At 51.5% G+C, this 21,764-nt stretch overlaps 1 protein-coding gene across 8 annotated transcripts in view; it reads left to right on the top strand.

The window, feature by feature from the left end:
* Positions 1-21,764, top strand: part of TBC1D1 (TBC1 domain family member 1) — a 227,663-nt gene that overhangs the window by 192,484 nt on the left and 13,415 nt on the right. For all 8 annotated transcript variants that reach the window (XR_014311231.1, XM_082728917.1, XM_082728916.1 and 5 more), the window contains 3 exons: positions 661-819; positions 14,455-14,699; positions 16,710-16,869. Coding sequence is in view for 7 of the 8 variants with exons in the window: in XM_082728917.1 (XP_082585043.1) it covers positions 661-819; positions 14,455-14,699; positions 16,710-16,869 (564 nt within the window). In the remaining variant the exon portion in view is untranslated. The remainder of the gene's footprint in view (positions 1-660; positions 820-14,454; positions 14,700-16,709; positions 16,870-21,764) is intronic.

Here is a 21,764-nt window from a genome sequence, read left to right as displayed (position 1 = left end):
ATTAGGCCTCTCCCTCCCCAGCTCAGAAACATTCCGTAGCTCCCGAGAGCTGCCAAATAAGGTGCAGGTTGCTTACCCTTAATCTCGCCTCTTAATGAAACCCTTCCAGCCTGACGGCCGCCTGCTTCCTCCACACGTGTGTGCCATGCCCGAGGCTCGGAAACATTTCTAGTTTCTTCCTGCAACTCATCTTCTCTCTTCCCTCCCACGCTCTGACATCTTGGCACAAGTGAAGGATTCCATGACCTCTTGCTCTGCTTCTTCCGAACCCCTTCACTCAGCTCACGTCCCTTGTACGAGACACTGTGCACTGGAACTTCATGCGCCCGACGTCTTTCCTTAGACTGTTACTAATTGGCACCAGATAGGGGCTCGTGCCATTCGCCAGTTCATGCCTTGCTGAGTCTAGCTCTGTCCGAACATAGTATGCATTTGAGAGCTGAAAGGAAAGTGAGAGGCCGGGGAAGTAGGGGCTGACGGGGAAGGACGGAGGGAAGAAGGGGAGTAGTAGACAGGACAGACTTCCGGTTGCTTCCTTTCCATTTCAGTGCTGTCAATCCATATGGAACAAGAGGCCGGGTCAATGGAATGAAATTTAACTCATTATTAGTTTGTTCTCTGAGCATGAAACACATTTTCTGCCACCCCTCCTCCCCGTAGGTGTGCCACGTCATCTCCGGGGGGAAATCTGGAAGTTTCTAGCAGAGCAATGCCGCCTTCAATACCAGTTTCCCAGTAAACAGCAGCCAAAGGACATGCCATACAAAGAACTCTTAAAACGGCTCACCTCCCAGCAGCACGCGATCCTTATCGACCTCGGTAAGTCTGCAGTCGGTGTGACGTGGAAGCGGAAGCTTCACTCACTTGGCAAACGGGAAGAGGCTGAGTTATTTAGTGATCTGTCTTTCGGTTTAGCAATCAGAATTTACCACTGAGTCTTTGAATTGGAAAAGCCCTGGAGTAATCACAGATGCCTTCAAGTAGATAAAAATCCCTGTCTTGTCTGGGCAGCTTGTTAACTCCGCTGTGCTTGAAGGCTCTGGTCGTGACCGTGGTTCAGCTCAGTAATTCCGATATCAATAGGAGGTTGTATAGTCCACCGAAGGAATGTGCTGGAAGACAAGAGTCAGAACTGATGCTTGGCCGAGTTACAGGAGCCTCTCCCTAGTCTTTACTAATCACAGATAGGACTTACTAGCACAATTGTAGAAAGCAGTTGGTGAGTGGGTTTGGGGCCATTTTATTTTGGGAAGACGGTGGCAACCTTGTCTCCTGAACAGTGGTAACAACCCTAAGGCAGAGCCAGTGTATTGGCTGGACCTGCAGGTGCCCCAGTGAAGGACTCGCGGGGTCAGCATATCGATCACTAGGGTGTATGGAGCAGCCCAGGACCTGTCCGTGGCCATGAGCCACGGTGGAGATGTGGCTGCTCCCAGGAACCCTGCGGGCCCCAGGTGGTAGGAGCTTGGGCCTGCGGCTTTCAGAGCATGTGGTCCTGCTTCCGGAATGGCCGTCCCGGCTCCTGCCGCCAAGGACTCCCCAGAGTTACTGTCTGTGCTCGGGGGCCCTCAGCGGTCTGGCTCTCCGAGGTCCCTGCAGCCCAGCTGCCGGGAGGGAAGGAGGCTATTGCCCGAGAGCGGGAGGTGTGGGCTGGTCGAGACCGCGTGGAGTCCTACCTGTCTAGCCACACAGCAAATCAAAGGGAAAACTGCACACACGGTCTTCTTTGGGTCCAAACGCAGATGTCCTTTCCGAGAAACTGCCCCGACCCTCTCGCCTCTTCTCCCACCGTCAGACTGGATTTCCCTCTTTCTGCCGAGCCTTTCTGTCCCACCCGTGCTGTTCCACCACGATGCTGCCCACGGTCCTTATTGTGACGATGATCGTTGTTAGTTAAGGCGGATGCGTAACTTTACTCGGGGCTAAACGTTGTGTAGAGTTACTTGAACTCCCTTCTTTAGTCTTACCAACACGATCCGGTAAGTATTGTTCGGTCCCTGCTGAGAAAATGGAACAGCACTGAGGTTGAGTGACGTACTGGGAATCCCATAGCCTGTGTGCGGCGTCTGGTGCCCGCGGAGCCCATGCTCTTCCCCGCAGCCCCCTAGCCACCGTCCTCAGTGACCCGGCAGCACCTTCTCATTGCCCTTCCCTGCCGAGGGAAGCAGCCCCCCGGGGGCTGGACTGGGGCCGATCTCCCAGTGTGCCCCCAGCCCTGAGGGCAGAGCCTGTCCCATTGTGGATGCTGGAGGAACCTGAGCTGTTGACCGGAGGCAGCCCCGCTAGCGCCCCCATCTCACACGACCCCATAACAGCCTTGGGAGTTGGCCCTGAATCCTCTTAAGGAAGAGGCACTGGGGGACTGCGGTTGGGCAGGGACGCACGGTGAAAGGGCAGGACCTCGCCCCCCTACCGAAGGCAGGCCCCTCGGAGCCTGGAGCCCCGTGGGTTCCCATGGAGACGGTTGCTGGGTGAAGGGTGACACTGACAGGCCGTGACTGCCCCTTGGGGACAAAGTGTGAGGGATGGGGCTGGAGCCCATTTGCCCCACTGACCCCCAGAAAAGCAGTGTTGTGAACTGGCTGCTGTGTTTACTGATGTGTTGAGTAACACATGTTGCTATCACGTGAAATGAAGTGAAAACTAAATTGAGAGTAAGCGGTGGAAGGGGGTGGGAGGTACAGCCAGTGTCTCTCCCTGCCCCCACTCCTTCCTGGGAGGGAAGGGGGAGGGGGGAAGGGGGAGGAGGGGCACGTTTTCCCTTCTTCAATCCAGATGTTCTTTTCTCTGGAAGATGTTTTCCCTCAGTATTCTTCTCCCCCTTCCCCAGGCAGCATCGGGCCTCTGCCTCCTGGTGCTCGCATGTCCTCCCTTCTCTGCGGAGGGGGACAACAAGGTCAGGTCAGCTCCAGGGCCCAGGGTGGGGGTGCCTCCCCTGCCATGAGCCCACTGCAGACTGTCCCCTGGTGGCCACTGGGTCTGTGTGAGCCGAGACTGCCTTTTCTGGTTCACGGTCAGAGCCAGGTGGCCCTCCTGTCCTCTGGTCCCCACCTGTCTCCCACCCTCCCCAGCCCTGCCCAGAGGCCAGCTGTAACTGCCCCTCCCCGACAGCACTGGCCGCCCCTCCAGCTCACTTCCTCCCCTGTCCTGGCCCAGCCCCCCTCTTTGGATGCCCTCCGAATACCCACCCAAGGCCCAAAAGCTGTTTCCAACAACAGTATAGTTTCCAGGTAACCTCCGTGCGTCTCTCCTAAGTTTTACCAGGGCCTCTGTGGAGCCCAGCTTCTCTCCTGAGCCGAACTGGGGGAACCATCCGGCAGCGGCGCCCAGGGCGCGCGACCCACCAGCTTCGCTCCGTCGGGTGCAGGGAGGGCTCGTGTAGGTGTCCCCGCAGTCTTCGCCGGCGCCTCCGCTCTCCTCTCACGAGGGGTTGGCATTTTCCCAGAGAGTCGTCTGGTCTCCGCCGTGGCTAACTCGGCCCAATAAAGGTGCGTCGTGCTGAGCATCAGTATTTCGGTTTCTCAAGGAGGTGGCATCTTCCTGGGCGGGAGAACAGAATGCCCATTAGTTGGTTGTATTTTGGGTCTTCATGAGTTTCTGTTTTCCTGCCTCTTGTTTTACTTTCTGAAATTAGCTATTAATCAGTTTTCCATAAGATTTTTTTCCTTCAAAGAGGAAGAATAGCAGACTTTGGAGTCGGGCATTTCTTTATAGCCTGTAAAACTCACTCTCTTAAGCCTTGTCCAATTTCAGCTTTACGCAACCCTCTATGGAATTGGGCACATGTTATTTCCACTGTAGAGGTGATACATGAAGCCCAGAGAGGTGTGTGCTTTGTCCAAGTGACAAGCTACTCAGGGGCAGAAAGTTCCGGAATCTGGGTCATCTTAGTTTCTGTATCCTGTCCCTTCCAGGACACCATACAGTTCTCTCTTTCTTGGATCTGCCTACTCCATACCCCCACAGCTTTCCCTGCCTCGTCACGTGGCAGTGCACTCTCAGAGCTGACTACACCCAGCCACGAGAAAACAGCTTCTCTCGGACTACGCAGAGGAAACTTAGCAAATCCTTCTTCGTTCAGGAACCTGCCCCACCCTTTAGGTCTGGTTCCACCTGCAGCCATTTGGGCAGCCGGCAGGTGACTGCAAGCTTTCTCTTCTCTGGTTCTGCATGCTGAACGGACAGCACAGACAGCCCAGCATCCTGCCTCCCACTCCCACATGAAAAGCTGCCCGGGATGAACAGCAGCAGCCGGAGACCCCTTTCAGGCTCCCTTCCTCTATCCTCCACCACCGCAGGGGCTCCTCTCCCTGACCTCCCAGCCGGGACCCCCTCTGGCAGTCAGAACTTCCACCCCCGAGGCCCTCCAGCCTCTCCCCTGATAGGACGGATTCAGCCGGGACAAAACGCGACCAGGTCAGGCAACCTAGGAACACCATGAAATCCAAAAGCGGCGCCAGGAACTGCCCCTAACCCTCCCCACATCCATGGCTCGTGTTACTAATCTGTGCTCCATGGGTCAGTACAGTGGTAGCAGAGTGTATGTACTCTGCAGAGGTCTGCTGAGTCTTTGGTGACCAGAGGCAGTATTTTCTGATGGCCTTCGAAGACCCTCCATCAGTGACCCTGAACGCAGCTAGCCATGCCCACGCTGCCCTGAAAGGCAAAGCTCGTAGCCAGAGACGTGGTTGTCTCCGCAAGCCAGCACGGGGCTGTCGTGTTGGTCTTTGCTTCCACTTAATGTATTTAACCCAAAGATATAAAGCCTGCCTGGTATGGTAAAGGAAAGGAACTATAATCCAAGTGTGAGAAAGAAGAATTGTCTCCTTGCTGTTTTAGAATTCATAAAAGGTGAGGAGAAGGAGGAAAGCCTCCAGAATGAAGGATGGGCTGAGGATGTTGAGGAAGACTGACTGCAGCAAGGCACAGAGGGTTTTCCCTTGTATTTTGGTAGTTTGCCTCACTTGGCCACACCACAAAAGCTGAGTTCTGGGGGAAGTAGATGGCGGTCTTGAGCAACACGTGGGGGCTGAGGACAAGCACCACCTTGGGTGTCATCTTTGGGTTCAAGTCCTACACGAGAAACTAAGACGCATTAACGGCAAAACCCAGTAAAGTCCTTAGAATTTGCCGTGTAGTGATCTTGTTCTAGAACACATGTCTGTCCAGTTGGGGCCTTGGCCTTACGGAGGTGAGTTGAACAGTCACAACTCGAGTGTAAGAACTTCCTGTACCACGAGCTACATGCATAATTCCAGAGGGTCTGTCATTGTCGCTGGTATTATCAAGACTACATCATGATAACGTACTTGTCATCTAAATGGCACAGTGATCGCTCTTTAATGTCAGAGTGACAGAATTGAGTGTGGGTATGTTGAAGTGGGATGATCTCCTCTCCTCTCGTGGGGTCTGAGCTCTCCCTGGATGCTTCATGCCTGGCGTGCTGGCCAACAGCCAGCTCCCACAGAAGTTGTCCTCGAGTAGAATTTGCCAATTGCCCACAGTGTAATTGCTCCCACCTTGGCTAACTGTGAGCTTCCAACCTGGGGTCGCTGATGCTGGGGTTTAGCAGAGACATGTCTGGACACAGGAGGAGCCGGTTCCAGGGCTCACCCAGCTCAGTCAAATGGTCCCTAAAAATAATCTTTTAGGAAAGAACCCTCTCTCTGCCCCACCGTTGACTCCACCGCATCTCCCTCAGTGATCCCACAGATCCTTCCAGAGCACCTGTACATTGCCTGCCCTCTCAGAAACACGTGTTCTGGTGGGGAAGACAGACACAAAACCACTGATAACCAGGTTATTTCATAAAAATTGTGAGGAGTTATACAAAGCATATAATTTTCTCCAGTCCTTCTCACATTCTGCTCAGAGCTAAGTGCAGCAATTTAAGAACAACTTCGGCTCATGGGTCTCATCAGGGAAGGAGACCTGGAGATGGTCGGGTTGTTAGGGTTCCTCTTCTGCCAATGGGGAAGCCAAGGGGCAGGGAGGCCCAGGGTCCCAGCAGAGGGCTGCTTTGTGCCCGCCCCCTGGGGATGCAGAAGTCTCCAGGCTCTTGGTGAAAGGGGCAAGAGAAAGGAACTTGTTTGCCAGCCGTGGGGCTGCTGCACACTGACCAGCTGTGCCGGTGGCCCATGTGGCCTCCTGGAGCAGCTGCAGCCAAGTGAGCAAAACTGCGGGGTCCGGGGTCTCTGCCGAGAGGAAGTCAGGTGGGCCATGGAGACAGTAGACTGGAATTGTGTTTCTCCTGGGACCAGGCAGGGCTCACATGCAGGAGCCCTTGAGGATCTGGTGAAAATCACATTCCTGAGGCCACCGTCCCCACCGTGCCACCAAAGGAGCACAGGTGGGGGCTGGGGTGTGCACACCCCCAGGCACTCAGGTGATCCTGGATGTGGTTCATGTTTGGAAACTGCTAGAAGGAAAGGTTCATCCCCGAGAAACATCCCTGTGAAGGGTTAGCACTTACATTGTTGAACACTACATGAAATTAAGTTGTGGGTTGTTTAGAAATACATCCGAATGTGGGTCTCCAGCTCGTGGCTTCATGCAGACACACGAGACACAGAATCATCACAGGTCTTTTTAATACAAATCAGGAGTTCCTTCATGCCCACGTCTGACTCTGGCTACTTGGCTGTCTCCCCCGTGTGTGAGGGAGCCTCTGCCCTGGAGAGAAGTCTGAGGGGCCTTGTTTCTCTCCTTGGCTGCGAACCATCACATGGAGGCTAAAGAAGGCCCGTCCTGTCGCTTGCGGCGTCTAGTCTGGAGAAAGGGTTTCATGGTGCTTATCCCGTTTCCTTCGAGGCTGGCCAGAGTGAGGGGCTTTACCTCGGCTGCAGGGACTCTGCGCTGCTCCCAGGTAGGTGGGCAGGGGGCCGCCTTCCCCAGCCCGACTCCTTGAGTCAGGCTGTCACTGCACAGACTTTGCGCAGCCTGCGAGCAAGAATGGGAAACTGCATTTCCCTTGTCACTGATGTGCTTTGAGTGAGCAGTGATCAAGCAGTGAGGTTCAAGGGGCTGAACATGTTCTCGCATGTGCTCAAGGCTCTAGACCCCTGCCAGGGACTCACGTGGGGAGATGACGTCTTCATAAGAGGAGTTCTTCATTTTTTTCTTCGCGGTGCTAACTTAGTACCTTCAGGATGGGCCTGGGGGGTGGTAGTACCAGATCCTGGATTATGTGAACATAGAGGCAGGCTGCCTGGGAACAAGGTTCATCTGCCTGGTCCTTTTTCAGCTTACGAGGCCCGCCTCCTCCCTTTACTGGGTGTGTACTCAGGAGCGTGGGTGAGCCGTGGTGGTATTTTAAAAGAACTATCATAAACATATACATAGGAACACATCATCATGAACAACGCATTCCAAAATAAAAGAAATTTAGTGAGAGGCATTGTTTTACATTTTAATGTCTGGGGTAATGAAATTAACCAGCTTCTCATTTTCGTTTCTGCATTCAATCTGTTGCATTTATGTTGTTGGAAATATATGAGGGAAAAGCTAAACTTGCATAGATATATACGCAGAGAGCAGAGGGGGCAGCTCACAGAGCCTGGAGAGACCAGCCGTACACTGAGAACCATGGGACTCGAAGAATGCAATGTAGGAGAAGAAGTGTCCTCCTCCCCCATATAGAATCCAGTTTAACATTATGAAGTGTAATAATTATAATAATTACAAAGGCAGACGGGCAGTCATTCTTCTCCTCCACCCAGGACCTGGATGCTGGAGACTGTGATTATTCCCAGCCTGGGAGTGGGAGTAGGGGCCTGTTCTGCTGTGCCGAGTTCCAGATGCTGTGGAACCAGAGTTGCATTGGGAATCTCCTGGAACACACGAGACCTTTGTTTCAGCTCGGTCAGTTTTGTGTGAACAGGGTGCTTGCATAAAGAAAATCAGTGACAGCTTCTGACACTGCATCATGAGAGAGTGGACTGGTTTGCATAGTGACTGAAGATCTGGAAGTTTGCCCTTCACAGGTGTTTCGGTAGAACCTAGCTGGTGATGACGTTCAGTAGTGTTACTATTTGGAATTCATATCCGCTTTCAGTTCCCCATGTGTATGAATTCCCAATTTCACGGAAATCAGTTGCTGGGCTCAACCTTTCCTTTGCCTTTGGAAGTCTGTTAGAACGTGAGATTCTCAGGCTTGGGAGGAATGTTGTGGTCAGTAGAGCGGTAGTGGCGCCTCGACCTTGAAGTAGAAACTGTTGTGCCTTTATGCTACAGAACTGTTGTACGTGTTCCTTTTGTTTTTTCCGTGTCTTGGTTGGAAGCTGGGCTTTTGTGTGTTTTCTGGGGCATATCGGCCCACTGTTGCCCGTGCTGAAACACCATTAATTGCACCCACTTGTGCCGCCACCGCCACAAAGTATGTATTCTGCCCTCTGTCGAGAAGAGGAGACTGAGGTTCAGAGAGGCTGGGTGGGCCATGCTGAGCCACATACACATGCTACAGTTGGGATCGCGGGCCACTGCCGTGTGCTCGGTCACACTGCCACGTAGGAAGAGGCTGTCCATTCAGCGGAGCTCATATGTGATGTTGTGTGGAATATGTCAGCTAAATCCTAAAAACACTGGGTTCTTCTCCACTATTCAAATAGGGAAGCATAATGTCTCCTCTTCGGGGGCTGTAGGTGAAATAAGAGAACCAAGTTCTGTCCTGGTCCAAGATATCCACCACACCCATGGTCTCTTTCCTTTTCTTCCTATCAAGTGTCCGAGGCCTTCAAATAAAACCTGATTGTTCCTCACACATGCCCCCTGAGCTTCCTACTTACCACGGGAGTCTTTTCTGTCGAGGTAATTAGCCTGGTTTTGCTTTCATAAAAGTGAGTCCTCCGGGAGCAAGGTTGAAGAGCTCTTGCTAACCTGATTCAAGCGAAGCGTTCAGAAGCGGAAAAGGTATTTTCCCTTAAAAATATTGTGTGATTTCTCCTCTCACCTAATCTGTAAATTGTAATAGAAATTAACACAGGTCCATAACCCTGTGTCTGCAGTTCCAGAACTGAAAAGATGAAAACCAAAAGTTTTCCTATAACTCATTTTGGCAGAACGCAGTGAGTCTTGAACTCTTTGGAGGCAAAATTTGACTCAGACTGCCAGGAGGCCTTTAGCAGACTTGGCTCTTGTCCTCAGTGTGGCTTTTCCTGTGTCTTTGTGGATGCGTAAGTATGTTTCACTCCGGACTGCTGTCCTCAGCCCGGCTAGGGGTTAGGTAATAACCAGTGTGCTGTGTCATCTTTCTAAAATTCACAGATTTGGAATTGTGATACCCATTTCCTTCAAGGGCTTTGGTTGAGACATTTCAGAACTCTGCTGAATTGGTCACAGTTATGAAATTCCCTAAGCTTTATAGGTCCAGATACGGATTTTTTTTTTTTTTTAAGATTTTGTTCATTTATTAGAGACAGCAAGAGAAGGAACACAAGCAGGGGGAGCGGGAGAGGGAAAAGCAGGCTTCCCACCGAGCAGGGAGCCCCATGCGGGCCTCGATCCCAGGACCCTGGGATCATGACCTGAGCCGAAGGCAGACGCTTAATGACTGAGCCACCCGTGCGCCCCAGGTCCAGACAGGGATTTGCTGGTGCTCTACCCTGGACCCCAGTCTGCCCTTCCTGAGCAGTTCGTTTTGATGACTCGTCTGGTTTCCCATACTAGAAACTCCCCCATCTGCACGCCCTTCTCTCAGTCTAAGGCTGCCCGGAGAGTAAGTCCGCAGTCCAGCCCCATTTGCTGCCCCACCACCGCTCTCCAAGTTAAGGGCCTGTGACTGCTTCCTGGCTCCTGGCTCCTGGCTCCTGGCCCAGCTGACCTCCTCTGGTCTCTACCCGCCCTGGGCTATCTTGGTACGCCTGCTCTTCGAGTTTTGTTTAGAGAGGAAGCACACATCTCTGACCTCTCCGTGGCCTGTGCTGACTCCATGGCCTTCACGGGGCCCCCAGGCTAAGGCTAATCCTGGCGTCTAAGCTGTTCTCTTACAGGCCCTGCTTTGAACTCTCCCGTCCTCTCCCCTGATGGCCAGCCCCAGACCTTCTGGCCATGCCCATTAGCAGTCTGGTGCCCGGCCTGTGGGGTTCCTGCTGCATGTGTGCTCCTCTCCCCGGCTCTGTTAATGCCTCTTTCTCCTGCTTGGTTCTGCTGAAGAGATTTCCTCCAGGCAGCCTTCCTGGACTGCTGCCCTGTGTCTGGGCCAGGCCTCTCGGTTTTCGGACTTGTCTCCATAAACTGCACTTCTGTACCTCTCTTCTCCGTGCTTGTTACGGCCGCCTGATGGAAGAGAACCATTAGAACCAATTCTTGTGAAGCCGCGTGCAAGCAGGGCCACGTCCCTCTTGGGCCCAGCACCCTGTATAAGTCCTGCAGTCAGCAAATACTTAAATTTTCTGGATTTATCTGTTTTGTTCTACCAGACTGTGAGTTTCTTAAGGGCCAGGAAAGGGTTGGTCTTTCAGTTCCGTGGCACAGTTCCTGTCACATGGGGAGCTCTGAGTGCAGGGCGGGTGTTTCTGTCACCGGGCTCATGTGAGTACTGTGAAAGCCCACATCTCCTCTGCACAGTCTTCAGGGCAGGGAGCAGGTGTTGCTGTGTGCTGCTGCTTGGGAAGAAGCTCTTTTACACGAATAGCCCTGTGTCTCAGAAAGCCAGCTTGGTGGTCATGTGGCGTGCACCGACCCCCTCCTCCGGCCGTTAGGGCCAGCTGGGTGGCGTCACACCAGGCACGCACAGCCACCTGCATTTAACCCTCATGGGGACCCCAGCAAGCGCAGGCAAAAAGAGGAGGTGCTGGGGAATTAGCCTAGTGCCCACGGTCCCATGGCCGGGACAAATACAGGTGGCAGTGCCCCGTCCCAGGGATTGTATGGAAGCACGGAGTGAGGAGGAAACCAGGAAACACGCGCTGGAGGAGCCAGGATTCCCCAGGGTGGGGGGCTTGGCTGAGCGTGTGGAGGACGGGAACTCACCGGGAGGAAAGGAACGCAGGACCCAACTCGTGCAGTGAGCTGGGGACACCATGAGTGGTAGGAGCTGTGCTACCCCAGTTCTCATACTTTTCACTTGGCCATGTGCCAGAGAACTCCATGTCTGGAGCTGGGGACCAGTGTTCGGATCCCGGGTCTGCCCCTTCACAGCTGGGCGGTGTGACGGCAGGGCTGAGGCGCTCACCTGCCATGTTTTTCTCATGAATAAAACAAGGGTGATGTTCTTGTTTGTGCGGTAACCTGGCTAAAATGCTTCATGGGGTTCCCCAAGGCGATGGATGGTGTTGTAGGATTAATTCTTTTCCCACCTAGTATGCTCAGTTGGCATTTAGAAGGTCCCTAAGTCAGGGACCCCATGCCAAGGGTTGCTTATGGACTTCAGATGCTGCTGAACTGTACCTCTGAGGGCTTGTGCTTGGCAAAAGATGCCATGTGTAATTTTTTATGGTGAAGATGGGTAACATTCAAGATCTGCAGTTGATCAGAAAGTGTCTGGGCCTTGCCACCAGCGGCCCACTGAGACCATGTCCCTGCGCTCCACGGAGTATTGTTGTGGGACATTTGGTGGCCTGGCTGTGCCATCAGACTGCCACAGTACCGTCCTCCAGCTGAACCTTTCCCAAGAGGCACTTGCTTGGAGGCCTGAACACAGCATGAGACGTTCTTAGGCGGTTCTTTTTTCACATCAGCATGCTAATAAATATCATAAGTTTGGTGGAATTTGGCCTAAGGTTTGCTCTCTCATAACTGCTTGGTAGTAGAGCTGTGGGCAACGTGGCTGTAGCCACCCCAGGAAACTACCCAGGGGGCTGCCCACCTCAGACAGGGTATAATCTGCGGGACCTGTTGCAAAATGAAAATGCAGAACCCCTTGTTCAAGAGTTATTAAGAATGTCGAGACTGTGACAGCAGAGCATTAGACCCAGCATGAAACCCTTGTAGGCACAGAGCCATTGATCACACAGGAAATGATTGCCCTGCCCCCAACCTGACAATTACTGAGCCATCTAGGTGACACCCGTCCCTCCCCAGCCTGCAGGCTCATCCTCCCGGGAGACTTGCAGAAATTAAATGAGGAACGTCCCCCATCAACAGATAAATAGACAAACATGAGGTATATGTATGGTGGAATATTATTTGGCCATAAAATAAATAACGAAATCTTGCCATTTGCAACGTGGATAGACCTAGAGAGTCTGATGCTTAAGGGAAGACAGAGAAAGACAAATAGCACATGCTTTCGCTTACATATGGAATCTAAAAAACAAACAAAAACACTCGTAGACATAGAGGAACTTGTGGTTGCTAGAGGAGAGGGCCGAGGAAGGAGGCGAATGGAACGAAGAGAAGGGTGTGATGTCCGCTTCCAGCCCGAGTCCGAGAGGAAACGCGGAGCACAGGCAGTGTGGCGGACAGGATGGTAGTAAGGGCACGTGGCTACTGTCCTCCGCGTGCTGAGTACTGAGTAACGTGAAGCATCGTCGCATCGGTGCGCTGTAGCCCTGAAACTAACGTAACATTGCATGTCAACCAGAATAAGAATAGGAACATTAAGTTTAAAAAGGCTCCCTCCACCATCAGGGCCAGTGAGTGTCCGTTCTTGTTTCTGCAGGGGGCGGAATCTGACACCGGAGGGTACTGGGTAAGCAGGTGCTCATGGGGACCGATGGAAAGGGAACCAGATCCTTCCTGGCACTGCATGCCTCATGTGGCCTGTGTGTCTGCCACGCAGACCTGCTGGGAGACCCGGAGGCCTTCAGAGGGAAGGGTGTGGGCAGGGCACCATCTGCTTGTCGGCAAGTTGGGGGTGATGGCGTGAAGAGCCCCCCGAATCCTCTTGCCCTCGTCCCTCGGAGAATCTGGAGAAAGAGCCACACCTGTGCTCTCAGTGCAGCGGTCACAGGTGCTTACGATGCCCTGGAAATATGGTGGCTCCAAACTGAGACGCACCATCCGCGTGAGAAGGACCCTGGGTTTCAAAGGCCTAGCAAGAAAAAAGAATGCAGAATGTCCCAATGATTTGTGTACTGATTACGTGTTGAAATAACATTTGCATATGTTGGGTTAAACAAACAGTCATAGAATTAGTTTTACCTCTTGCTTTCGACCGTGGCTGCTAGAGAATGTTTCATTACAGTTGAGTCGCACGTGCTGTTGTAGACGGGGAGGGTGCACGGGGGTAAGTACCCACCTCACACGCACACACAGGCATTGTCCGCTCTGCACACACCCCTTGCTCACTCTGATGCCAGCCCTGGAGTAGGGGATGAGGCTGGGGGAGTGGGTGAGGAGATGCACAGAGCTCCCTGGCTAGGGGTGTAGAATTTGCTCTTTGAGCGCTGGGGGGCTGCTGAGTGCTTTCTAGCAGTGTGGGTGACATGTTCAGGGTGTGTTTGGGGACAGTTCGTTGGGGGAAGGAGGTAGAGCAGGCAAAAAATGGATGTGGGACAGGAAATCAGGAGAGTAGTTAGACTGTTGCTGTCCCCTTGATTTAAAATCAAACAAGCCGATCTGGATTGATTCAATGCTTTCTTGTGAGGCTGAGGAAGAACCCACGAATGCATCGTGCTCCCTTTGCCAAGGCTGAATGACTAAGGTGAACAGTTGCCTTGTGGCAACTAGATGTACCTTCTGCCTTTGCTAGTCCAGATGAGGCCCTGATTCTCCCCCTGGGTCCAAGCTTGGCCCTTGGCGTGGCTCTAGGTGGTTGTCCTCTCAATCATGTCCTTTTCTCCCTGGAAACGCACTGCCCCATCAGGCACATTCCCAGAAGGAGTGGGGTGAAGTGGGATTTGACAGATAGCGGCCCCAAAAGCCCCTGGACAAAAGAAGTCTTTAAACCTTATCTGAACACCAGCTTTTTGTGAAAATAATCAGGATGTTGAGGGTTTTTCTTTTTCTTTTCTTTCCTTTTTTTTTTTTTAATTACCTTTCTGGAAGGTTATTGTTTTGTGTAAAAGAAAACACCTGCTGCTTCTCAAGCCATTTCAAAGCACGCCTGTGGTTTAAAAGTACAGAAATCGGAGTGGGGTGTGAAGCATTTGCAGGCAGGCTGTTCGCGGGCTGGGAAAAGCTGGTTGGGCTGTGTCTCTAGCGCTCTGGGGCCTTGGGCTGCCTGCAGGTGCCGGGGGACAGGGCGGCGGTGACGAGCCGTGGCCATCTGCTCCTCTGGAGGGCAGATGTAAGTTTAGAGGATGAACCGTTTTCTTTTTGCTGGAGCTTGAAATCCAGATACCTGCAGGACCCAGGGTAGTCCTAGTGTCTCTCACCTTGAACCACCATTGAAAAAGCATCAGTAATTGATTTCTAATTGCCCCCATTGTTCTGAGAACAAGAGACCACCCTCATGTCCAAAGCTGACTTATGATCGTGCTCCCGGAAATCTGTTCCTCCACCTGAAGCACATCATAGTTCTGGTTCAATGGGCTTGCTTTCTTCAACTGCGTCTAACCCGTGTTGTTTCTGCAGGGAGAACCTTCCCGACACATCCGTACTTCTCTGCCCAGCTCGGGGCGGGGCAGCTGTCTCTCTACAACATCCTGAAGGCCTACTCGCTTCTCGACCAGGAAGTAGGATACTGCCAAGGTCTCAGCTTTGTAGCAGGCATTTTGCTGCTTCACATGGGTGAGGAAGAGGCATTTACCATGCTCAAGTTTCTGATGTTTGAAATGGGACTGCGGAAACAGTATCGGCCGGACATGATTATTTTACAGGTAGAGAGCATTCCTTGTGTATTTGCTAGAGACAAAGGCCAGAAATGTTTTGGATCCCTTTCCAGGTCTCTCTGAGACAATTTCCCCACTCTCCGCTTTCTTTGCTGAGCACTTAGCTCTGTGCTAGGCGTGACGGCAAGCTTTTCATACTGCACTTACCACCCCGGTAACCCTCAGGAAGACACTATGAAGCAGCTCAATGTACAGATGGGAAGACTCACCTTAACTCAGTTTACCCGACTAGCAAGTGGCGGAGCTGGGGTTTCAGCCCAGGCCTGTCTGACTGCAGGACCCTCCCTTTACCCTTCGTCAAACCATCCTCAGATGATCTAATTCTTAACTTTCTGTATCTGTCACTTCCTTTGCCCGGCATCCCCCCTCATTCCACCTTAGCCCTTGTCACCCAGGGTTCAGCTCAAATATCAGATCCTGGGAGAGGCTCCTTCTGACCATCCTGAGGTTACACCCATCCCCCTCCCTACCCCCTTCCACCCAGGCACGCATCTCATGTAACTTGTCTCGTTTCTTTTGGCGTAGAACACTGTCTGAAATCACCTTGTTCCCTTATTCATTTACCTGATCGCTCTCTGACTTTCCTAAGTATATCTCCTAAGAAGGCAGGGATCTAACCTATCTTGGAGCTGCCTCCCTAGTTCCTAGAGCAGTGCCTGAGCTGAAGGAGGCACCCAGTGCGTATCTGTTGAACAAACAGTGGTAGGTCAGAGCAAAGGAAATCCAAAGGGCAGTGTGTGCCTAACACTGTGACTGCCTCTGTCAGAGGTGGGAGCACTCCGGACCCCGCTCTGGGAATATTTCTAAATGTGAGATCCCACGTACACACATTCCTCTACCAGCAGGCTACTCTGATTTCAGAGCCTTAGTATTTTTCTTAAGAAAGGACTCATTAGGTCCAAGGACTCTTTGAGAGGACCAAACTGGGTGGTTGAAAGTCCTTTTACCTCCATCTGTGAATATGAACCTCCCCATGAACACAAATCTCATCAAAGGAAGCCACTTCATTACCTAAAGGATGTGGAGCCCCTAACACTTCCCACAGACCCTGTCAGTTCTTTCAATGTTCTCCCCATTAGCTTTGATATAGGTGCACCTGCCATAGGAGAGAGTGGAATTTTCAATTTAATTTAGTTCTTTAACACACGACTCTTGTGGGGTTTAGGTAATACAGCGGATGCTTAAGGGCTGTGTTGTCTGGGCCCCTGGAAATAGCTTTGTTTTGTTTTGTTTTTGCCAGTTTGCATGGTATGTGTCCAACCTGTAGCATCTCAGTGGGGCTCGGACCCTCTCTGCATGGTAGTGCCCTGGACTCAGGCCATCAGACTGCTGAGCCCTAGGCTGACTGTAGGAGCCCTGCGCGCTGTGGGACCCATTGTGGGCTTCCCTCTAGGACCGGAACACAATCTAGAGAGGGGACCCTTTAGAAGTTATCTTCTCCATCTTGAGAAAAACAGTTGTGTTCTTCTTTTAAATTGCCCAGGATCTGTATATTCTATATGTTACAAACCTAAGGAAGTCACACCTGTCCTGCCTGTTGAGTAATTTCAAGGGAGTCTAGAATGAATTTACTAAGTGAATGGGTCTAATGGGGTCCTTCCACAGAATCATCCTATGCCCCCACTTCTCTCTCACATTTTGAATTCCCCCGGGTATGAGTTTTGCTAGGAGTGTGTATTTTATAAAAGAATATGTGAAGTGTTCCCACAAGACAGGTCTTTAGATTCAAGTAGCCAAGGAACACGGGGGGCAGTAGAAGGAAAGGAAGCAGTAGGAGAAGACTGGGCGTGCGTGTTCTGGGCTCCTGGCTGGGGCCTCCTGTGCACAAGGCCTTCCGCAGGTGCTCCTTGGGTAAGTGAGCAGTCGACAGTGGTTATCACAATCCAAGCAGAATATCTCTCAGTGTAAGAATTCTCCACGGCCTGTGAGTAGGACACGTAACTGAGCCCAGCAGCAGGCACCTGGTTCTGAGCCCCGCGTGTGTGTGTGTCCCCGCAGATCCAGATGTACCAGCTCTCGAGGCTTCTTCACGATTACCACAGAGACCTCTACAACCACCTTGAGGAGCATGAGATTGGGCCCAGCCTCTACGCCGCCCCCTGGTTTCTCACCGTGTTTGCCTCCCAGTTCCCACTGGGATTTGTAGCCAGAGTCTTTGGTAAGTGTGTGTCTGTCCGTTGCCCAAACCAGCTTTCTTCTGGCGGGTGGGAAACACGTATTCTGGTTCCCTGCCAAGCCTCCGCGCTTCTAGAGCTGTGTGCTCAGCAAGAACAGGGTGGCGGTCGACACTCAAGATTCTAGTCGGCACTGGGTTTGTGAACTTCACAACCGGCCTCACCTCTTGTGCTCGCCGGGCTTGCCTGGGCGCCATCGTCTGGTGGAGTTCAGCCCTGATCCCTCACCAGGTTCTCCCCAGAGCAGACATCTTTAAAGACGTGGCCAGGGGACCTCGTGCATGTCTTCCAAGCACGTGCCTCTCGTGACTCGTCTCCTCCCCCTCTCTGACCCGAGACACTGCACTGATGGCTCCTTCAGGCTTTTCAACAGGGGACTTCTGGGCTCCTGTTCTTTCTCGATTCCCTTTGCACTCCTCCTGTTTCTCTTCTTCCTGCCCTTGGCTCTTCATTTCCTCTGCCAGGTCACTCTTCAAGAACCACCCCCCCATGCTGATGACTCACGGGTACACCCTCACAGGCCCCTCCATCTTCCCAGACGCCTCACCTCTTCCACGTGGGGGCCCCACTGCAACCACAGGCGGCTCACATTTCACACCATCTCCTACTTTCTTGATTTACTTTTGGAGAAGATTGTCTCCGTCAGAGTTAAGCAGGTGTTCACTGGCAGAGTCTCAGGGGCCTTGAGATGGGGGGGCGGGGTGCAGGGAGCACGTGCACTTGTGCACTGAGAGCCGAGCGACGCTGGGAGCATGGGCAGTTCTTGCACTGTGGGTTTTCCCTGCTTCAGAGTGAAAGAATCATTTTGACAATTCAGGTGGTTTTTTTTTTTTTTTTTTAACTTTTTTTTTTTTTAACTTTGGAGGTTATTAGAGAATTAATAATCATCACCCATCAAGTGTTTTCAAGTGTCATTAATGTTCATTTACTTGATAACTTAAACATCTGTAATCTTCTCATCCTTTTTTAGATTTGCTTCTGGAATTAGAGAACATCTCAAGGGGGGAGGGTGTGCCACGCACTATTGGGAGAGCTCTCCTTTGGCATGCTTGGGAAAGACAGCTTTGTAGATCCAAATTCTAGAAATCCTGAAATTTGCTTTTTAACAAAGGTGGGCACTGAATTGATCTTTGCATCTCTTTCCCCCAGAGTACGAGATTTTTATTCTTATTCTTATCCACGAGAACTTCTAAAGAATGTCCCATTGAGCTTTACTAGAAGAATCCATGTTCTTAAAATATTCACAGCCCCCACCCCTTTTGCACAACTCCCTCCCCAAACTGATTCTTACTTTCTGTCCCTAAATCTCTTCTGGTTTAATAAATCATTAGTGAGATTTCATGAAGGGTTTATACCAGGGTTTAAAAAAAGAAGATAATGGTGCCTGGGTGGCCTATCCGGTTAAGCATCTGCCTTCAGCTCAGGTCCTAATCCCTGCCCCCTGGGATGGAGCCCTGTGCTGGGCTCCCTGTTCAGTTGGGAGTCTACTTACCCACTCCCTCTGCCCCTCCCCCTGCTCGCGCGTGCTCTCTTTTTCTCTCAAATAAGTAAATAAAATCTTAAATAAAAAGTTATAAATAAAAAGAAGATAATTAAAAACAACAACAAAAAAGCCTGAAAATTGTCTGCTTAGTTTACTAACGGAAGAGTCACCAAAATCATAAGATCTCTAGCTGTAGGCTGAAGTCTTTCTTACCAAAAATGTCTGTGGTTTTTGTTTTTTGCTTTTTACTTTTCTTACTCTAGAAATTAAAAAGAAAATCATTAGTCCACTTTTTCTCCTGATTTTTTACGGTATTTTTCAAAACCTGGGTACCAGGAGTGAAGACTGAAAGAGGTGGGGGGAAAGAAGGTTCGAAAGGTTCGAAAATAGCTCAAGCATCGAATTACAGCATCTGTGAGAAAAAATTCGGCAAAGATTCCGATGGGAGGGCAAGTACTGAGGGCTTACCGCCTGGGCCCTCAGCTGCTGCCTCGCAGGGAGCTCTGGGGACCCCTGGGGACCCCAGGGCCACAGAACTCTGGGAGAGAGCCTGTCCTTGCCTAAGTCAGAGAAGTCAGAGGCATAAACTCTGCTTTGGAGTCGACAGCCCTCCTGTTAGAGACTATGTGCTGCTCTAAAGTGCATTCTGACGACTTCATAAATTAAAAGCTAAAGCCGGCAAGAGCAGGATATTTATATTACGTAATCGGTGGTGAGTCTTGGAGGCGCTCCTACGTTACGCATAAAGACGCCAGTGTGTGGAAGCTCTGGGGTCCCACAGACTCCTGCTGTGCTCAGCGGTCTGTGTCCAGCTGGCTGAGGCTCCTCAGATGGTAGGCAGGAAGTGCACTCAGCGCAGCACTGTGTGTGATGTCATTTTGCAAAAACTGTTGGTTTTTGTTTTGGTTTTTTGATTTGGGTTTTTTCTTTTTTTTGTTGTTTTTGTTTTGTTTTTCTTTTTGCACATCTGTTCCATCTACAGTATGTAAAACCAAACCATCTTATGAGCAGGTTCTGTGGGAAGGTTTTTTAAAAACCACTTCTGCATTTAGCAGTGGTGACTTGAACTTTGTTTGTTTAGCTTCATGATGGTGGATAGCTTAGTTTTAAATCCCTAAACCAGCCATTCGTACACTAGTCTATTTTGGCCTGAAGCCCATTTCATTGTAAGCCTTTTGGCCTGAATAAACCCTAAAAATAAATGGACCTTTGTCAGCTGTTGACATTTCATATGGTGGTGCAGGATTCTCAACTTGCAGACAGCACAGCTCCTATATTACTGAATAGGTTAGTTGGCATGAAGTACGTTCTCCTTGGAGGACACCAGCCCACGATGGGTGTGCCCTAACCTTCCCGTGGTGATCACTGTCAGCCCTCCCAAGGGGGTGTCCCAGAATGTACAACAGCCTCCTCCTGTGTGTTTCTAGTTCCGGTAGAGCGGGGTCCTGGGAGAGATGCTTGCTCTGTTCACCTTCAGATCACACCTACCTTTGGGGGAAAACATCATCTGAAAAATAGGACCTGGCTTGCTCCTGCCAGAGGCGGTGGCTGTGGTCTGGGGCTCCTGGTGTTAGAGGGTGTGCTGCTGAGCAGCTGAGGGAGGAGGCGGAGGGCAGAAAGGAAGGGTTTGGCAGAAAACACAGAAGCCACCTGTAATATAGGGAAGGATTCAGAGAGGCTTTAGGACTAAAATAGACTTAGCAAAACAAGATGGTTTAAAGGGCCAGGAAAAAAGGGCTCCCCCCGGGGAATACGCTCCAATGGCGGGGAAGTGAGATAGGGCACGATCCGTTTGTGCTGCGGGCCTCCTGCAGATCGGCCGTCATCCTGCATGTCCCTCCCACCTGGTCCTGGAGGGAAGGGGGTGCTCTCACACCCAGAGCACCCCAGCCTCCCAGGAGAGAGTTAGGAGAGTGCTTGCCCTTGACAGCAGCAAAGGTGTCTGGAAAAGAGGGTGCAGGGTAAGTTTGCTTTACTGCCCCCCTTTCCCCCCCAGGAATACAGCACCTTTATGTCACGGGCACCTTTAGGTCATGGGCGTTTCAGACAGAGTTCCAATAGGTTAACACAATAACAGAACAATAGGGTTGCTGAAGCGTCTTCAAAGGAAAGTGGTTATTTGCATTGTTCTCAGCAAATAATTTGCAAAAGTGGCTGAGTCAGCTGAATTTCAGGTTCCCTTTACTTCCTGCCTGATAAAACCCTTGGCCTGTTTCTGGGTGGCTTGCAGCAGGAGGGAAGGGAAGTTGGCTGCAGTGCTGGGGGGCACGGCCTCTGGGGGCCGCGGGGGCGGCTCGGGCAGTCCACTGTCTCGTGCAGGGATCTTCAGGTGCCGGCAATGAGCTCACTTTTCCACGGAGGCTCTTTTGTTTAATTTCCAGAACATAAAGGTATAAGGATTAGAAGATGGACAAAAATGAAAATAATTGAGTTGGGGCACTGAATTTATAGGTAGCATTTTTCTCTACAATCCTTTAAAAGTTATTTAAGTTTTTAAATTTCCATAGGGAGAAAAAGGTATCCATAGTTTAAGGGTTACAGATAGTGCCTCCAAGGCGAGTCAGATCAATTGAGTAGTCCCAGCCTCCAAGCAAATCTTTGGCAGACAGGAGGGTGGGTGGTGGGGGGGTCCTTCCTTTAACCCTTCTGGCATGGTCCACTATCGAGCACCCAAATGAAGTCCTTATTTGAGGCCTTCCCAGGCTGACAAGCTCCTGGGGCTGGGCTCCCACAGCAGGGCTCCTGCGGCCTGCTGGCCGGCCTGCCCTCAGGAGGGTGGGCATCTGGAGTGGGCCTCCAGGAGCGCTGGGCGAGCATCTTGGGCTGGCAACAGGCCCCTGGGAGTCTGCGGGTGGGAGTCAGGGTCCTCTCACCTGGGAAGGCTCTTCTCTGTCTAAGGCTAAGTAGCCTTGGCAAGGTCAGGCTCACAGGTCTCACTGACATCTTCCCTTTACCTGGGCACTGACCTCCTCGGATCAAAGGGAACAGAAAGCCTTGGGTGACCCTTTCTGTGCTCTGGGTAAATCAGGATGCTGATGTCTGGACAGAGGAGAGCCCTTGGTGATCCAGCCCTAAGCGGTGCCATACCGAGCCCAAGCTCTTGCCTTCTCCTGCTCTTCAGGCTCCCAGACATGGTGTGCGGCTTCCACACACCCTTGGGCATTCACACCTTCTTTTCCTCCTCCTTCCTGACTCCTGACCTCGCAAGCTTCTGTGGGTTCTTTAAGATTGGGTTTGGCAGCCACCTTTCCTTAGAATGTTTTCATCCCTCTTGCTCTCCTGACAACAGGGCCTAACTCTCCCAAACCAACAGATTTTGGGGTCTCTGCAGTTTTTTCTTTGAGCTTTTTGTTCATGGCTCAATCTCCAGTGCCCAGTACAAAGCCTGGCATGTAG

The sequence above is a fragment of the Mustela nivalis genome (genome assembly GCF_964662115.1).
Source record: "Mustela nivalis genome assembly, chromosome: 4".
Classification (NCBI taxonomy): domain Eukaryota; kingdom Metazoa; phylum Chordata; class Mammalia; order Carnivora; family Mustelidae; genus Mustela; species Mustela nivalis.
This window is presented reverse-complemented; position numbering and strand designations above follow the sequence as displayed.